Genomic DNA, 19,368 nt, shown 5'->3' with positions numbered 1-19,368 from the left:
TAGGGGACCAGGACTTTCCTTTAACCCAACTTTTCTATTCTGTCTTATTGATATTGGTAGGTCCATTGATTTTGACATATTGAAGCTTTGTTTTCTCTTCTTAAAATTACCACACTACTCATTTTTCATTTCTGAAAATTCATTGAAATATCGTCTATTTTTTCATTTCAAGTTGGGATTGTTTAATTGAATATTAATTTAATTTCGTCATTTATAAAATAATTATTATTAAGAGTATTTTTGCCTTTTGTAATTATATTTATATGAACACAAGCATCATGATTTTCAAAACTTGAATCAAATTTTAATTTGTTTTTAATATATTCTTTTTGTAAATATACAGTAATAATTAAGTGTTTTTTTAAGAAGTCTTGACGGTGATTAAAATTCTTATTAGACATCTCAAATTGTGTTACCTCCTATTCGACTTTCAATATTACACAATTTTAAAATAAGTATGGATTATAAAATGATAAATAATTTGTGTTTTTTCACATACTTGAATATTTATGTATAATGTCATATCATATCTTAAAATTTATGTAATAAAAAATGTACATTTAATTAAAAATTGTTTTTATCTTTTAATATTTAAATAATAATAATAAAGGAAGTTATTCGGGTTTCAAAGACCTAACTCAGATTTCCCAAGTCCATAAACAAGGCATTTTTTTCTGCATTTGATTCTTAACAATCGAAGTTTGTTTTGGACAAAATCTGCCTCTATTACAAGTATTAGTTAGTTAATTGTTGCAAATGGAATTAAAAGGTAATGTTTGGTTACAAGTCTATTCTATAGGTCCACACAAACAGCTGTTTGGTTCAATAAAATGCGGATGTATTCTGATTTCTACTCCCTCCCTCCTCCACCAATTACTGATTTGGTGCTTGAAGAACTCCATTTTACCCTCACTAAATTCTCACCTTAAAAATACTCAAATCACAATTATTCATTGCATCCTTCGAGCACTCCTTCGGGTAAAAGATTTATTTTAGTTTATGTATTAAACAAAAGGTTTACTTTTAGATTGCATCCTTTTATTTTACTAAAATTGATTCATTTTAATTCACAAATTAAAGGGATACCTATCAATTAGCGTGTATATATACAGTATTTTTATAAATGAAATCTCATTCATTTAGTATTTATAAATATATTATATTAATTATTTTTCAAATATTATTTATAAATACATACACACATCTATCGCGATTGTTGCGGAAGCGACGATAATATTAATAACAATATTATCAAAAATATTTAGATAATTATTATGCCAACAATTATACTAAGAAAATTCTCAGTTAAATTGGAGGGGTCACAAATGGTCCCACTTAAAACCCAACAACTAGACAGAACTCACTTAGTTATTTATAGAAATAATAACTAAATAAATATAACCAACATAAAGCTATTAAATATAAGCAAACAAATAAGAAATAAAACACCAGAATTTAACGAGGTTCGGCCAATTTAGCTTACGTCCTCGGACACTACCAAATTAATATTTCCGCTAGAAACATTACAAAAGAGAAGATCAACACCAAGTTACAATTAGCTACTTGGATTTTCAAAATGAGATTTTGGGATGATGAAACCTAAGGGGGAGGGGTTCTATATATAACAAACCAAACCCCCTCCCTTTCTATCTTTTCCTAATGTGGGATATTGCCAATATTCAACAAATCTCCACCTTGGCGATATTCCACATCTTCAAACATCTTCTCATAACACAAACTTCAATAGTGTCTTCAAATTTGCGCCAACGACGCCATATCAAATGTGTCGGACATTGATCAAGTCTAAACAATGTTCAAACTTGGCCCTTGTAACCACCTTAGTCAGCATATCTGCAGGATTCTCCGTAGTGTGAATCTTTTGGAGAAGTATCTCCTCTTCTTCAAGAATTTCCCGCACAAAGTGATAGCGAACGTCTATGTGCTTCGTTCGTGCATGAAAGACTTGATTCTTTGCTAAATGAATAGCACTCTGACTGTTAGAATATACCTTAAGTTGTTTCTGACCAACTTCCAAGTCTTTAAGCAATCCGTGAAGCCAAATTGCTTCCTTCACAGCCTCTGTAATTGCCATATACTCTGCCTCTGTTGTAGACAAAGCCACCATGGACTGTAAGGTAGATTTCCAACTAACTGGCGCTTTTGCTAAAGTAAACAAATAGCCAGTTGTAGACCGTCGCTTATCCAAATCACCTACATAATTAGAATCACAATATCCAACTATGCATTGACCAAGTGATTCATCCCGCTCGAATGCCAATCCGACATCTATGGTATTTTGGAGATACCGCAGAATCCATTTCACAGCTTGCCAATGACCCCTGCCCGGATCATGCATGTACCTGCTAACAACACTAACAGCCTGTGAAATATCTTGTCTCGTACATACCATTGCATACATCAAGCTTTCAACTGCATTTGCATATGGGACTTTTGCCATGTACTCTCGTTCTTCCTTAGTCGTTGGAGATAACTGGTTACTCAGTTTAAAATGAGGAGCAAGTGGGGTACTTACAGGTTTTGTACCTTCAGACTTACCGAAACGTTGTAATACCTTCTCTAAATACTGTTTTTGTGACAACCAAAGTTTGCCCCTCTTTCTATCCCGAGTTATTTCCATGCCGAGAATCTTCTTGGCTTCCCCTAAATCCTTCATCTCAAACTCTTTACTCAACTGAGCCTTCAGTCTATCAATTTCCATTTGGCTCTTTGCTGCAATCAGCATATCATCAACATACAAGAGTAAGTAGATGTAGGAACTATCTTGAAGCTTGCGCAAATACACACAATGATCGTATTTCCTTCTTTTGTACTTCTGGTCCTTCATAAACCTGTCAAATCGTTTGTATCATTGTCTCGGAGATTGTTTCAATCCGTATAACGATTTGCTAAGTTTACAAACCCAATTTTCTTTACCAGCAACCCTGTATCCATCTGGCTGAGTCATATAGATTTCCTCCTTCAAATCACTATGTAGAAACGCGGTCTTCACATCAAGTTGAGCTAGCTCCAAATTCAACTGCGCTACCAAGGCCAACAAAATTCTAATAGAGGAATATTTAACAACTGGAGAAAATACCTCATTATAGTCAATTCCCTCCTTCTGAGCGTAGCCTTTAGCCACCAACCTTGCCTTGTAACGAACATCTTCTTTGTCAGGAAATCCTTCTTTCTTTGCAAATACCCATTTGCAACCAATCGCCTTCTTCCCTTTTGGTAGTTGTGCCAGCTTCCACGTCTTGTTTTTCTCTAGAGATTGCATTTCCTCTTCCATTGCACCTAACCATCTATTATTCTCTAAACTTTGAATGGCTTCGGTGTAAGTGGATGGAATATTATCAACAACTGGAAGTGCATAAGCTACCATGTCAGTGAAACGAGCAGGTTTCTGAATTTCTCGTCTCTGCCTTCTGACTGCAATTGGCTCTGATTGCTGTTGAGGTTTTTGGGTAGAAACCTCTTCCTCATCTGACTCTGCATCTGCCAATGAAGAATCACTAGTGGTACCTTCTGCTGGAATTACCACACTCTGCTCAAACTCCACCTGCTGCGGAGTACTACTCACTCCTTCTGGATTTACCTTATTCAACATGGCAGATTCATCAAAGGTAACATCCCTACTGATTATCGTCTTCTTTGCCTTTAGACACCACAAACGATATCCCTTAACACCAGCATTGAAGCCCATGAATAGAGCCTTCTTTGCTCTTGGATCTAACTTTGATTCTTTCACATGATAATATGCAATAGAACCAAAAAATACGCAATGTGTCATAATCAGTAGTAGGTTTTCCATACCATTCCTCCAAAGGAGTCTTGCCATTTATAGCAGATGATGACAAATGATTGATGAGATGTTGAGCGTACGTCACAGCCTCAGCCCAAAACTTTCTATCTAATCCAGCATTAGATAACATACATCGAACTTTCTTCACAAGCGTTCGATTTATACGCTCTGCCACCCCATTCTATTGCGGTGTTCCACCTACGGTGAAGTGCCTTACTATGCCACAATCTTGGCATATCTTCAGGAATGGATCGCTTTTATATTCTCCACCGTTTTCTGATCGGAGAACCTTAATCTTCCTTCCTGTCTGATTTTCAACTTTAGTTTTCCACTTAAGGAAAACTTCAAGGACCTCATCTTTGTTCTTCATAGGAAACACCCAAACTCTTCTGGAAAAATCATCAATAAATGTGACAAAATAACGTCTTCCTCCAAGTGATGGAGTCTTGGACGATCCCCATACATCAGAATGCACATAATCTAGAATACCTTTGGTATTGTGAATCCCAGTGCCAAATTTCACCATTCGTTGTTTTCCCAGAACACAATGCTCGCAAAATTCAAGTTTGCAAGTCTTTGTACCTTTCAATAATCCTTGCAAAATAATCCTTGCTTCGCTAGAGTTTGCAAGGATTTTTCACCAGCATGGCCCAAACGCATATGCCACAGCTGTGTTGCCTCAGCGTCCTTCTTGGTACTCGAAATTGCTGCTGCTGTTGTCCCGACCACTGTACTACCTTGGTAGTAATACAGATTGTTCTTTCTTATGCCTTTCAACATCACCAATGCTCCTGAAGTTGCTTTAAGAACTCCATCTCGTATTGTCACAACTAGGCCTTTAGATTCTAAAGACCCCAAAGAGATGAGATTTTTCTTCAACTTTGGGACATATCGTACATCCTGCAAAATTCTAGTAGATCCATCATGATTCCTTAGTTTAATTGAACCTATCCCGGCTGTTTTACATGTGTTATCATTACCCATGTAAACAACTCCTCCATCTAGTTTTTGAAATTCAAAGAACCATTCCCAAATGGGACACATATGATAGGAACAACCAGAATCCATGATCCACTCATCTGCATGTGATGTTGAAGATGGCATACTAAGAGAAAAGTCTGACTCTGCTTCACTATTGCATTCTGCAACATTTGCATCTTGCGGAGTCTTCCCTTTTTTCTTCAATTTTGGACAATCTTTCTTCCAATGTCCTTTTTCTTTGCAAAAGGAACATTCATCTTTGGCAACAGCTCGACCTTTGGACTTTCTTCTCTTCCCCTTAGACTGACTTTGCTGACGACCTATTGTTACCAATGCTTCCACTGCTGCTTCACCTGAACCTTTCAACTTATCCTTTCGGCGTAGTTCATAGCTATACAATGCAGCAGTTACTTCATTGAAAGTTACTTCTGACTTTCCATGAAGTAGAGTAGTCTCAAGGTACTCAAACTCCTCAAGAAGCGATCCCAACAACATTAACGCCAAGTCTTCGTCTTCAAAAGTCACATCCAAATTCAACAAATCAGCCACCAGCTGATTAAAATTGGTAATGTGCTCGTTCATCGTGGTACCAAGAACATAACTGAAACGAAACAGTCTTTTCTTCATATGCAACTTATTTTGACTGTTCTTCTTCAGGAATTTCTCCTCCAATGCTTTCCACAATTTACTTGCAGAAGTCTCTTTACTGAATGTATACTTCTGCTCTTTGGAAAGACATGATCGAATTGTACCACATGCCAATTGGTTGATGGTCTTCCATTCTTTATCATCAACCCCTTCTGGTTTTTCTTCCTCAATGGCAATATCTAGACTTTGTTGAAAGAGGGCATCTAGAAGCTCACTTTGCCACATGCCGAAATGACCTGTTCCATCAAAAATTTCCACTGTAAATCTCGTATTTGCAGTTCCAACCCTCGACAAAATGTACGACGTGGTTGTTGATGTGGATGGTTTTTCTTCTGTCATTTTTGCCATAGCTTCTATTTAATAGCCACCAAATGCGGAATACCCACAAGCTTTAGGAAATGTTTCTGATGTGTAAGATCAGACTAAGCTGCAAACATAGAGCATACTACAAAATCTTGGCTCTGATACCAATTGTTGCGAAAGCGACGATAATATTAATAACAATATTATCAGAAATATTTAGATAATTATTATGCCAACAATTATACTAAGAAAATTCTCAGTTAAATTGGAGGGGTCACAAATGGTCCCACTTAAAACCCAACAACTAGACAGAACTCACTTAATTATTTATAGCAATAATAACTAAATAAATATAACAAACATAAAGCTATTAAATATAAGCAAACAAATAAGAAATAAAACACCAGAATTTAACGAGGTTCAGCCAATTTAGCTTACGTCCTCGGATACTACCAAATTAATATTTCCACTAGAAATATTACAAAAGAGAATATCAACACCAAGTTACAATTAGCTACTTGGATTTTCAAAATGAGATTTTGGGATGATGAAACCTAAGGGGGAGGGGTTCTATATATAACAAACCAAACCCCCTCCCTTTCTATCTTTTCCTAATGTGAGATATTGCCAATATTCAATAGAGATAAGTCTTTTTATCACATAATTAGAACAAATTCGAGCAAATTCTAGAAAGTTTAATATAGCATTTCGTAATGAAGTTTGACTCTTTTTAGTGTATTACACTCTTTCGTCCAATATGGACATATCCATATTTCACAAAAAAATTATATATTTTGACTCCCAAAAATAATAAGTGTTCAATTTAAATTTTAGAGTAGATTGATACAAATTAATGGTTAATATTATTATGTTTGAATTTTTTATTATTTTATTAAATAAATATAATATTAATTATGAATTTGTTTAACTTCGCATTTAATTTGTTAAATACAAACAGTTCAATGAAAGTTAATAGTTAAAATTATTAGCTAATTGTAGATTTTTATTAAATCAACTTTAAAACTCAAATTACACATTAAAAGTTTTCATCATTCCTTTTGGGCACCAAAATATACTTCTATCACATACAAGTATCATATTAGACCAAAAAATTACATAGAAAAAGTCAAATTCAAGTACTAAACCATGTAATAAGCCATTTTAAAAAACTCAAATTTTGATTCTCTTCACAAAAATTAAAGATTAGTCAAATAGGGTAACATTTGTTAAACATTGTCATTAAATCACCTGAAATTAGCAACTCAGCCATTTATATATACCAAAAAAAAAAATCAACTAAAATCAGCTGTTCAAGTGTTTACTAACAACCCAACTAATTTCTCAATTTTTGTAGGGTCCAAGGATCAAATCAGTCAGAACAATTGGACTACTTAAAGTAGGGAGACTATGTATATGGATGGAATATATAATTAGACCATAAATATTTTATATCAAACACAGAAAACCGATCAAATGCAACTCAAAACAAAATTCATTAAACCCAAAAACCATCCACACTAAATCAAGAACAATAGCACATAATAGTCATTCTAAAATCCTTAATTCTACTTCCAAGATTTGAGACAAATTTTACCACATCAAAAAGATAACCAGAGTGGGACCATACAAAAAAACAACTCTTCCTCGACTCGTCGCCGCTGGATCGGATTTAGTCACCCTTTTTCCTGAAAGAGCAGCCCTCAGTGAGTCTAGCTCTACCGCCAGTCGGCTGGCATAGAACCGTCTGGCAGTTCCCACACACCACCACAGTTTGAGAGTGGCTAAATACGGTTGTTCTACCAAAAATAAAACAAAAACCCAGAAATTAAGATTATATATTCATCAATTAAATACTAATTAAAACCAAAAACCAACATCAAACGGTAAAAGTACTAGAAGCCAAATTGCATTTTGTCCCCTCTACTCAAAAAATGATCAAATTGGTCTATCTACGTTAGACTAAAGAAAAAACTGATCTCTTTACATCAGCACAAGGTGCACGTGGCACACCACGTGTCACTACTTGATTATTCTGTCAAACACGTCAGCTTTAGCAAAAAAGATTAATTTCCTCCTCATCTAATGTACAAGGACTAATTTACCCTTTTGTAGTAAAGGAGGCCAAATACAATTTGGCTCTCAGTATAATGGCTGCTATGGTACTTTTACCACAAAAACTTGCATGTCGAAGCACATCTAACATATAAACCCAGTAATTATGATTTATCCCTAATCTTCAATTTGGTGCAGATAAAATTTTTATTTTTTTTAATTTTCACATCAGTAACATCATTATAAATATTGAATCAATTTATTGCATACACAAATAATTATAGATGTATTTTGAATAAATACCAAAATTTCATGTGTATAATTTTGAGATTTATCACTCAATTAAACACTAATTAAAACCAAAAAAAAAAAACTTACATGTTGAAGCAGCCTTGACATTTGACATCCTTTAGAGAGAGCAAAAAATTAAAAAGAAAAATGTTAATCCACCATATATAACGAATCACTACATGAAAAAATTTTAAGTAAGAAAAGGCTAAATATATATATATAACCATGAAGAAGGAATTGGGAGATTGAACAAGACGCTTGAGCTTGTGCTTCTTCTTCTCGAGCTCGGCCGGAGGGTTCAACAAATCGATGTCGTTTTGGAGAACCTGAAAAATCACACCAGTAAGAAAAACAAAAAAAAAATTACAAAGCGAATTCGAGTATTAGTAGCTGGAAACTTAAAATAACGTGAAATGGATAACTGGAGATGGCCAAAGCGAAGAGTATGAAGGGAGATTTACCATTGTTTGCGGTATGAAAGGTTGAAGATCGACAGCGGCGCTATGAGAAGATTTTAGGTTTAGGGTTTGGAACAGGGATTTTTGGGCCTTTCAATATATATTAGATTACCATACTATATAAAGTAAGTCTTAGTCCATTACTGAAAATTGCTGCTTCGTCCTTACAATTAAAATTTTATTCAAATCAAGACTATTAAATTTTACCCTTAAGTTACTAATAACTTGGGCAAAATATATTATATTTAACTGATTTATTATGGTGGATGACAGTGACTACAAGGACCCAAAATTATTTTTGTAATTTAACTCAAACAAATATATTTGATTCGATTCGAATTCCATCTCACTCTACTCGATTTGAGAAATTTTCAAATTGAGTTAGGATGATAAAATAAGATTCATCAACTTGATTAACTCGAACTTTTTTCATTCGATTCGACTCGACCGAACGCTCACCCCTAATGTCAAGTCTATATTATATGTAAATATTATTTGCTATCGCATTAGTAATAGGGGTATGACTGCTCTTCAGTATAACTTTAAATTTTTCTACTTTATATATTGCTTTTAATATATTACAAGAAGTGTATATATATAGGGTTAGTATTTAGTATACTAACAATGTACTTTTTTTTTATTCCACAAATAATCTTAAAATTTTGTCATGTGTATTTTTTAAAAACATTTTACTATACATCTCTATAGGACATTTGTTAACCCCTAACCTTACTTATGAAATCTAAACTCATAGTCAACATCTACCCCTTAATAGACTTACAAAATGCAGAAGATTAGTCACTAGGCTCACCCCAATAGATATTTTGAGAAATAAAAAAAAAGCCTAAAAGTATAGGGGAAAAAAGAATGCAAGAAATAGAAACTTTTGGTTTAAAACCAAAAGTCTACAATTTTAATATGTATGATATATATAGGCAATTCCTATATTATAATCAAAAGTGAAATTTAGTCCTTAAATTATAAATTTGAATACTTCAGCTTTTGTAAGAAACTGCAAGGCAATTTATTTGGGGTGCCCCTTAGGGGAAACGGAAAATAGATTTAGTTAGGCAGGACACTATTTATCAGCCTAGATTGTGTGGAGGCCTTGAGAATTATTGCTTGAGTGATCAAAATAAAGCTTTCATGATGAAACTTGGTTACAATATTGTCACTAAGATGAATGGCTTATGGGTTAGGGTTCTCAAAGCGAAATATGGAATAAACGAGAGTTTATTGAAGTGTATCATCCGGAGTAGAAGTTCCTTTATGTGGAAATTCATTGCTAAGGTATGGCATTTACTACGAGATGATATGATTTGGTCAGTGGGTGATGGATGTATTGTTCGTTGTTGGGATGATGCTTGGGTTCCTAATGTGGAACCTTTAATTAAACATGTCCCAGGCCATGCGAATATTAACTTAGATTGCAAGGTGAGCGAGATGGTAACGGAAAACAGTACTTGGAATCTCGAATTTTTTCGAGTATGGTTGCTAGAAGATGTCATCCAATGAATCAATATTAGTGTTCCACCACTTATGGCTTCTACGGGATCAGATTTTTTATCATGGACTTGTACTTTGTATGGTGTCTTTTTAGTTAAAAGCGCATGCTGGATGCTAAAGGAGAAGTCTTGGAATACAAGGGATGGTATTTGGAACATTGTATGGAAATTCTCGAGCCCTTAAAGAGTGCGACAGTTTATTGGTTAGCCTCAAAATAGAGACTTCTAACTAATTCTAAAAAGATTCAGAGGGAGATTGGACAAGACGAGTCGCGTCACCTTTGTGCCATGGAATCTAGGATGTATTACATGTTCTTAGAGACTGCCAAAGATATCTAGAACTGTGTTCTCCCACCAAACCAAAAAAAGCATTTTTCTATGGTAATTTACAGGATTGAATGCTTTCAAATTTGTAGGTTGAATCCAATCTCAACTTGAGAGAATCAAAATGGGCATGCTTCTTTGGGTTATTATTTTGGAGCATCTAGAAAAATAGAACTTTAATTTTTTTCCATGGTAAATTAATGAATCCGGATGAAATTATTAAGGTATCATACAACTGGGCAAATCAATATTATTCAGTTCACAGCAACACTATTCTAAACAAATGACTTTAGGTATGCGTTTTTTCCTTAACACTGGTGAAGTTGTTCAGATTGTATCTGGTTTCTTTGGCGTAGGTGAAATAATACGAGATGAAAAGGGGAAGTGGATTTTGGGCTACAATATTTTCTTAGGGAAGTGTTCGGTTTTTGTTGCGGAACTTTGGTGCATTTTAGATGGTTTACTTCTGCTTTAAAAACAAGATTATGATAAGGTCGTCATCCAATCTGATAATCTTGAGGTGGTTATAATTATTGGTGATAGTAAACTTAAAGGATCAAATTCCATTCTAGTTAGGTGAATTCAACAAATTTTATCAAATGAAGAGAAGTGGTTCTTGAAATACATCTTACAGAACTTAATAAGGTAGTGAATGCAATAGTAAAAATGACTCTCTCAAATGACGACAACTTGCATATGTTTGAAGATGCTCCTGTGGCAGTTAAAGAAGTTTTACAAGAATATAATACTAGAGGCACTTTATTTATGAATAAGTCCATATAATTGTTTGTTTTTTTTATATTACACCCAAAAATAACAAGTAAAACTGAAAACAATGTCAATGAAAAACCATCTAAATACTGAACTAAACAATGTTAATCAAAACATACATTTGTTTTTTCATAGAATCATATTTCAAAAGTTCACAAAAGCATTTAAACTGTTTTTCCATCAAGATTGTTAATATAATTTTACTTGTTTGCACTAAATATTAAACTTAAAATGATTAAATTATCCAGTTCTATACAATATATGAACTAAAATTTCACTTTTGACTATAATGTTGAGAGTGCCTATATACTTTTTTAACCTAGCTCTAATGAACATGTACATTGATCTTATTCTCACATGACAAATCAAGAACATATAGCAAAAAAATGGGTCTTAAATGAGTTGTTGTTTTTTGTTTTTTTTTTCTTTAAGAGAAAAAAAAAAGAAAAAGAAATTCATTTGACATAGGTACAAAATAATGGTGGTGTGGAAGGAAAAGGCCTTTCCAACGCCTTGTTCCTTATCTTCCGGACATAAGGTTGACGAGAGCTTGATTTTCATAGAAAGAACCAACATCCCAATCCTCTGTTGACGATGAAAGGGTCATTAAAGCAACTACTATGGATCTCATACTCGGTCGTAGCTGAGGATTTTCTTTTGTGCATGCTTTCGCAAGCTGAGCCATCTGCAATCGAAACAATCACTTCATCAGATTCAAACCATGAAAGATAGCAAGTTATTTCCTAGGAATTCAATCTCACCTTGAATACAGCGTCTAGTGGGTAATTATCTCCGAGCCTTGCATCGATAAGTCTGCAAAGGCCTTCTTTAGGATCAGGCTCATCAAGAGCATCGTCAAACTGCAGAAGGGGAAAAAAAAAGGTTCCGATTTCAACAAAAATAATATCTTTGAATTCAGAATTCGGCCTAGTTCCTACCGCTTTGTATGAATTGTAGAGGTATTGAAAGAATACTAACCAGGGCAACAAGACCTTTTGATTCAGCGAGAGAACCATTTGCCTTGACAATAGCTTCTTTAGCGGAAATAAGCTCATAGAGCACAACCCCGAAGGCATATACATCTATTTTAGGAGAAACATCACCATATTGAGCATATCTGTAAACAAATAGGAATGAACTTAGTCCACTTTTACAAGAACACCAACTTCTGCAAACAAAAATTATCTTACTCTGGTGGCATGTATCCAAATGTCCCAACAAGACGTGTGGGTAGTGATGCACTTCCGACTTCTGTCAGTTTCGTTAATCCAAAATCGGCAACCTTCATGATAATTTTAAAAAGTGATTCAGTACAACAATGACAAGAAGTGTTCGAACAGTTCACCTGATAATAGATTAGGAAAAATAACCTTCGCACGGAACTTTTTGTCTATCAATATATTAGCTGATTTAATGTCACGGTGAATGTAAACAGGGACCGTATGCTCATGGATATATTCAAGACCTCTGGCTGAGTCAAGGGCAATTTGCACGCGAGTAGACCAAGGAAGTGGCTCCCTGCCTGGAAATAAACAACAGAAATCTGTTAGTGCTGCTTTGAGTCAATAGCAGTAGCACTAATTTCCATGTAAGAAGCCTCACTTGATCCTCGCAAATGCTGGCTTAGATTGCCATTCTCGATGTATTCGTAAACTAGGAAAAGAGAGCCTTCAACACAGTATCCAATTAAACGCACCTGCATTGGATGTCCACATTAATATTCAATTTGAAGATAAATATCAAAATAAGAAATTTAGAAGGTCATAACTGCAAAAGGATGTTCACAGAGGAAGAAAAAAGGTGACCACCCTTTTAAAAGTTTCGGTTTGCTGTTAACTCGCAGAATCCAAACACGATTGCACTTAATACACCTTGCCAAGCATGAGAAAAAAGAAAGTATTATTACCAGGTTCAGGTGATGAACACGTGTCAAAACCTTCAATTCAGCCAGAAATTCTTTGGATGCCTGCATATCCATCTTCTTGATTGCAGCTTCCTGGACAACAAGTAATAAACACGTAAATGACTTATGGAACCAACATGAGAAGGCAATGGTTCATTGATGTAGATGCAGGTATATTTAGCCTTAAAAAGCATTAAACAGGAAGCTACAATGAAAATGCCAGAAACAGCAAAGTTCTGTTTACTCTGTATATAAGAGACATTATGAAAACACAACACTGACATGACAAGTTTAATAAACATGAAAACAGTGTACTAAATGTGACAGGACACATCTAAAGAGTATTAACATTATTAACAGCTAACAATGACTTGACTAAATGTAATCATAGACAATTACGAACTAACCTCGCCTCTCAAATTTGCATAGTAAACAGCCCCGAAGCCACCTTCACCAATCTTGTTAGCCATACTGAAATAATCAGTCGCTTGGGCAAGTTCTTCATATGAGAACTCAACTGATTTGTCTACAGTAATGCCGGTAAGGCCGGGAGAAGCAGCAACAGTTCCAGTTGATTCTGCTGCTTTGCTTCCAAAAACTAAACAGATCCCACAAAGAAAAGAAAGAGCAGCGAACAATTAGCAATTAAGATAATGTAATCAAGATTAAAAGCATGTTGTTTTGCTCCACATTTTGGAGCAAAGGCCAGCATTGCTATTTAATCGCCTATATGAACTGTGTTTTCAGAGATTCAACTGGCGGAACGGTCTAAAAATACTTTAAAAAGCATTAAATTTGTGAATAAGTCCGCCGTTCATTAAAAACCAAAAGGGGAGAGAGGAGCTGCGGGGTACCATTCCCAGCTTCAGCCGATACGTCATGGGAAACCGTCGAAAGCAATGATGTTGTCTTTGACTTCTTTCGGAAAAATTTAGCATAAATACCAAATGCCAGCAATAGTGATACCACTACGGCTGCTATAGCTATCCCGGCGATAACTCCACCTGAAATTCCTGCTTATATAAAGGCAAGATATAAGGTTAAGGTATAACAGATTTCCAGTCAATCAACATCCCAATATAAAGCGACATGCAAAGAAGGCCAACCCACCTTTGCTGCAAAACAGAAAGAAAGAAGAAGCACATTTAGAAATTTGAAGTATTCAAAGCTTAAACAAACAATAATAATTCATTAAACTATCTTCAAAGTTTGATGTTTTATTATGTACCTTGATTTGAGGGGACGAAAACTATTTTCAGCATCTGCAAAACAAAAAAAAAATCGCTTATTGAGGCAAATTATGAAATTAACAGTTGTTCATGTCATGACACTCAGTGTATGCAACCAAAATGACATACCCTTTGGTGTTAAAATATCAACAAGTTGAGGTAAAACTATCATGGAAGTCCTTGTACTGAGAGGTGGATTGCATTTTGCCTCCTCCACTCAAAAAATGGCAAATTAGTCCTTGTACATTTGTTCAAAGAGCAAACTGCTCCTTTTGTTAAAAATTTCATCTATTTTCACTATCAAAAACTAGTCTCTATAAGTCAACAGGAGGTACACGTGACATACCACATGTAACTGTTTAGCTATTCCGTCAGCTACACCATTTTTGAACAATAGATTTGGATGAATTTTTAACAGAAAAAATCTATTTGTACAAAGACTAATTTACTCATTCTTTAGTAAAGAGGCAAAATGCAATCAACTCCTAAAACAGGGCCTCCTTATACTTTTACAACAAGATAAACATTTTGTGTAAATTCCATGGGTAACCGAAGAACAAAATTATTTCATTTATTTTACTAAATATATATTAAAAAAACATCACTTGAATCAATTAAAACAGAATCAAACCAAATAAATCAAACTAAAATCCCATAAAAAATTATCCTTTTTTTTCTGCATAAAAAGACCCCATTTTTATTTACCTATAAAATTAACAAAAACACAAAATCAAACTAAAATACTAATGAAATCATCTTTGCTCGAAAATGATAATCCTAGAGCAAAATTAAAAAAATAAAAATAAAAGGTTTAAAGGAATCACCTCGTCCCGGAATATACACCAAGCCAGACCCTGAGCTGAAATTTGCCCCCGGGTTGTAAAGCCGCACCAACCCCGATAAATCCGATGACAAATTCGCCTGAGTCAACACAGTATCCAAAGTCTCATTTTCCCGGAGCGGATACGTAACAAACAAACCGTAATCCTTGGAAATAGCAGAATCTCCACACGAACAATTGACCACCACATTAACCACCCCACTATCGGGTATATTGGTCTCAGGATAGCTATTAAACGGCCGCAACCAAGCAACCGTCGTCAAATCGGAATAATAACCAGCGATTTTATCGTAAGTATCGCCCGGTTGAACCGAGTAGGTGAAAACATGGCCAAGGAAATCGTTATTGATGCAATCACAAGGGAAAGGGATGTTAAGCCTGCTAAAAGCTTCGACACTGTCTTTGTTCGCAACTTGTGGGTTATAAGCAAGGATCGAATCGAAATTAGTAGTTGAGTACGGTACGAGGCTTGAGTTAAGAATCTGAGATATGAAGGTCAAGTTTGATCCTTGCCAAACGTAGTACGATGCTAAAGCCAAGTCACAGCCTCTGCTGCACCTTGATTCAACTGAAATTGATGAAATCGAGATTAATAGCAACAGAATCGAGATTAATTTCAGCATCTTTGTGAATCTGAAAACCCTAAATTTCTAATTTTTTTAGGGGGGGATTTAAAGGGAAGAGGAGAGCTGAAGAAGAACGGAAGATAAATTTGAGAACGTTGACCGGTGATGTTTGAAACGAAATGATAAAAAAAGGAACAAGAGATATGACGTGACAATTTATCATTGGGCAAATTTGGCGCTTATTTATTTATCGTTATAACTTTTGGGTAACTATAATTAAAGTCATTAAACTATTAGTAAGTTTACTTTTTGGTCACTTAACTTCAAAAAGTTACAAAATAGTCACTTAATTATTTGAAAGTTTTCATTTAAATCACTAAATTATTTGAAAGTTTTTATTTAAGTCACTGGGCTTTTTTTTTAATTCCGGCTAGCAAGCTCCAAGCAACGATTCAACAAATAGTACGGTGGATTAGTACCCATCGACAAGTAGAAAAACATACCTTAGATTCAAGTCGAGTTGACGGTTGTCGAAGATTGAAGAAGAAAGCTACTTAGATTTTGGTTTGCGAATTCGTGACATTCAAAGTTCTTTTATGAAAAAAAAACTAAGTTGTAATAGAGAATGAAAAGAAGAGCTTTCGATTAGTGCAAGCGGTGTGAACAAATAATGCCATATAACAGCGATTTTAACAGTATAGTGACTTAAATGAAAATTTTCAAATATTTCAGCGACTATTTTGTAGCTTTTTGAATTTAAGTGACTAAAACGTAGACCTACTAATAGTTTAGTTACTTCGTATGTGATTTACCTTTTTTCTATTGAATTAATTAATTATCGTCTTGGTTGTGGTTGGGCATATTCGTACCTTCCAATTATGAATTGCCGCGGATTATTTTTGTCTTTGGAGATGTTAATTTCACTCTCGGGAGAGTGTATAGTGTGATGCACGCGCCCCTGATTTTGAGTTGAAGGCGGCGAATGGCGCTGACTCGGTCCACACTGATATTAAATATTAATTTTTTCTTTTTTAATGTGGTGGCTTAGATCTATGTATCACATTCTAAAGTCATATTATAAATTTAGCTTTCTTTTTTTTATCAATGGTTTTTATTATTTTTTAGCTAAACTTGACCTCCAATATTTTAAAAATATTTAATTTTGACTATCAACTTTTTAAAAAAAGTCAATTTATTATTTTAATGAAAATACTGACTAAAACATTAAACTTTTAAACATGACAACTCGCATGACAATCTATGAACATTTTATAATTTTTTGCATTTTGCATTTTTATTTTATTTTATTTTATATTTTTATAAAATTTAAATTATTTATTAACGTAACATATAAAAAGAATTGTCACATCAACAGTAGACGTAGATTGTCACATAAGTTGACATCCCAACATCGTTAAAAATTATTATTTAGTCAATATTTCTATTAAAAAATAATTTTGATTATTTTTGAAAGGTTCATGATCAAACTTAGGTAAAAAAATAATGGTCAAATTAATAAAAAAATATAAATATCAAGGGTTAAATTTATTATTATACATATTATAATTTACTTACAAGAATATCAATATTGTATGAATTAAGTTTTTCTTTAACTTAGCCTTCAATTTTAGATTAAATAATTAAAAATTCATGTGAAACATAATTAAAATACATAGATTAAATTTTAAATATACATTTACGTATTGTACTCCAATTTGGATATAAGGTGATAAAAAATAGACTTGATAAATTTTAAAGACACTGCTTTTTTTTTAATATTTTATATCTAAATTGTATATACGATAAGTATACATGAATTTAACTTTTAATTCATGTGTTCTAAATATGTTTTACATCATGTCCGAATATTTATTTAACGACCTAGTTGATGTTAATACGATACAAAGTATTTTAAAGTCTCAATTGGAACATTTTAGAGTTTAAGAATCGATTTAAATTTTAAATTATTATTTGAGGACTTCTATTAAAATTAATCAGTAAATATTTTTGCTTAACCTTTAATATTTTCTAGGTAAATTACATTATTAGTCATCCAATTAGTAGTAAATTTTTTTATCACCTGATTATGAAGTTACAAACTGGTCACCCAATTATTCAATTTTTATTTTTTGGTCACTTGTTGTTGCATGGCCAATGAAAAGATGGTGTGTCAACCTTTTAAAAATGACATAGTAGTATCTTTAACCCTCAAACATTTATACATTGTGTCAATTTGGTCTTAACTTTTTAAAAAAAAAAAAATTAGCTCTTATGCTATTTTTGGTCAAAGTATTTTTTTTATGTTTAGTATATGAATTAATGATAAACTTATTCAATTGGTAATATTTAATTACTCCCATAATTTTTTTTTAGCAAAGAAGAAAATATTTCACTTTTTGAAAAGGTCTTATTTTTTTACAAGAGTTATTACTCATATTTCTAATTTTAAGTTTGAAATTGTACTAAATATTATTTATTTTATGTCTAGCTATTGTAATACATACATAATAAATAAACATTTTCCTTATGCTATTACGAGAAAGGATTGTATGGAACCGCGATTCCACGTTATCCTTATCCCTTTTTAATGGGAAAATGACAAATCGGATTTTTCTCTTAATATCTAGTATTTTTAGTTGGATTTGAATTTTTTTCAGGAGAAAAAAAGCTGAAAATCAGAAGGAAAAATCTGATTTGTCATTCTCCCGTTGGAAAGGGATAAGGATGATGTGGAATCACAGTTTCATACAATCATTTATCTGTTATTACACTAGTAATCAAACGAGACATTTATATTTACCAAAAAATAGTTAATTATCATCGAGAGATATTAAATTTTCAACCATTTAAAATATAACGAAAGCAATGTATTTGAAGATTATTTAATTTAATAAGAAGCAAAATTTAAGAATTTTTTTGTTTTTATTTCTATTTTACTAATAATGTTTTGACTTATATTTTCATGTAAAAATAATACAAAATTAGGTCAAATGTAAACATTATGAGCTATTATTTAAGAAAAAAAAATTAAGTTGACACAATGTATACATATTTGAGGGTTAAAGTTGTTATTATATTAATTTTAAAAGATGAGTAACTATTTTGTAACTTTTTATAATTGAGTAACCAAAAAAATTTATTAATAGTTGAGTGACTACTAATGTAGTTTACCCTCTCTCTTTTTTAAGCTTGCTATTATAATTTAATTAAATAAAAATAAAAATAAATGTTTGAACAATGATAAAGTAAAACTAACATATTACAACACAAACAAATTAAAAATCGAAACAATTTAAACTAAAATTGACTAATCAAATTAAAACTAATACAAAAATAAATAATTTAGAAATAATTATACATAATAAATCTCAAATTTAAATGTTTTCAAAATGTGTCACTTTTGTTGACAAAATATTCCCTTTAATGTGACCAAATTTTAACATATTTTACCGTTATTTTTAATCATTGAAGCAAGGTGGACAAATTATAACCCACGCGCGAAACGCGCGGGTAACATTTAAACCTGTCGTATTGAAACAATCTATATTAGCAGGCATTATTTAATAAAACAAAAGGCAACTTTACAGATATTTGATTATTTTTCAATATTGTAAAGTTTGAAATAATTTGGGTTGTTAAATCAAATGAGATAATATATTTTTTATGTCTGAAATTGATAATTAAATTATTT

At 33.0% G+C, this 19,368-nt stretch overlaps 2 protein-coding genes across 2 annotated transcripts; both read right to left on the bottom strand.

The window, feature by feature from the left end:
* Positions 1–7,211: 7,211 nt before the first annotated feature.
* LOC121219388 (40S ribosomal protein S27-2) lies at positions 7,212–8,655 on the bottom strand. Its single transcript, XM_041097467.1, has 4 exons — positions 8,542–8,655; positions 8,305–8,406; positions 8,168–8,196; positions 7,212–7,533 (listed from the first exon to the last, which is right to left on the bottom strand). The coding sequence occupies exons 1-4, from the start codon at positions 8,542–8,544 to the stop codon at positions 7,407–7,409; spliced, it is 261 nt and encodes an 86-aa protein (XP_040953401.1). The 5' UTR covers positions 8,545–8,655; the 3' UTR covers positions 7,212–7,406.
* A 2,745-nt stretch (positions 8,656–11,400) lies between these two features.
* LOC121219387 (lysM domain receptor-like kinase 3) lies at positions 11,401–15,858 on the bottom strand. Its single transcript, XM_041097466.1, has 12 exons — positions 15,095–15,858; positions 14,270–14,303; positions 14,152–14,156; positions 13,896–14,054; positions 13,449–13,639; positions 13,045–13,134; positions 12,741–12,834; positions 12,509–12,660; positions 12,329–12,420; positions 12,117–12,255; positions 11,900–11,998; positions 11,401–11,823 (listed from the first exon to the last, which is right to left on the bottom strand). The coding sequence occupies exons 1-12, from the start codon at positions 15,732–15,734 to the stop codon at positions 11,659–11,661; spliced, it is 1,860 nt and encodes a 619-aa protein (XP_040953400.1). The 5' UTR covers positions 15,735–15,858; the 3' UTR covers positions 11,401–11,658.
* Between the last annotated feature and the right edge of the window lie 3,510 nt (positions 15,859–19,368).

The sequence above is a fragment of the Gossypium hirsutum genome, chromosome D07 (assembly GCF_007990345.1).
Source record: "Gossypium hirsutum isolate 1008001.06 chromosome D07, Gossypium_hirsutum_v2.1, whole genome shotgun sequence".
In the NCBI taxonomy this organism is placed as follows: Eukaryota; Viridiplantae; Streptophyta; class Magnoliopsida; order Malvales; family Malvaceae; genus Gossypium; species Gossypium hirsutum.
Note: the sequence above shows the minus strand (reverse complement) of the source record. Positions and strands in the feature narration are given on the sequence as shown.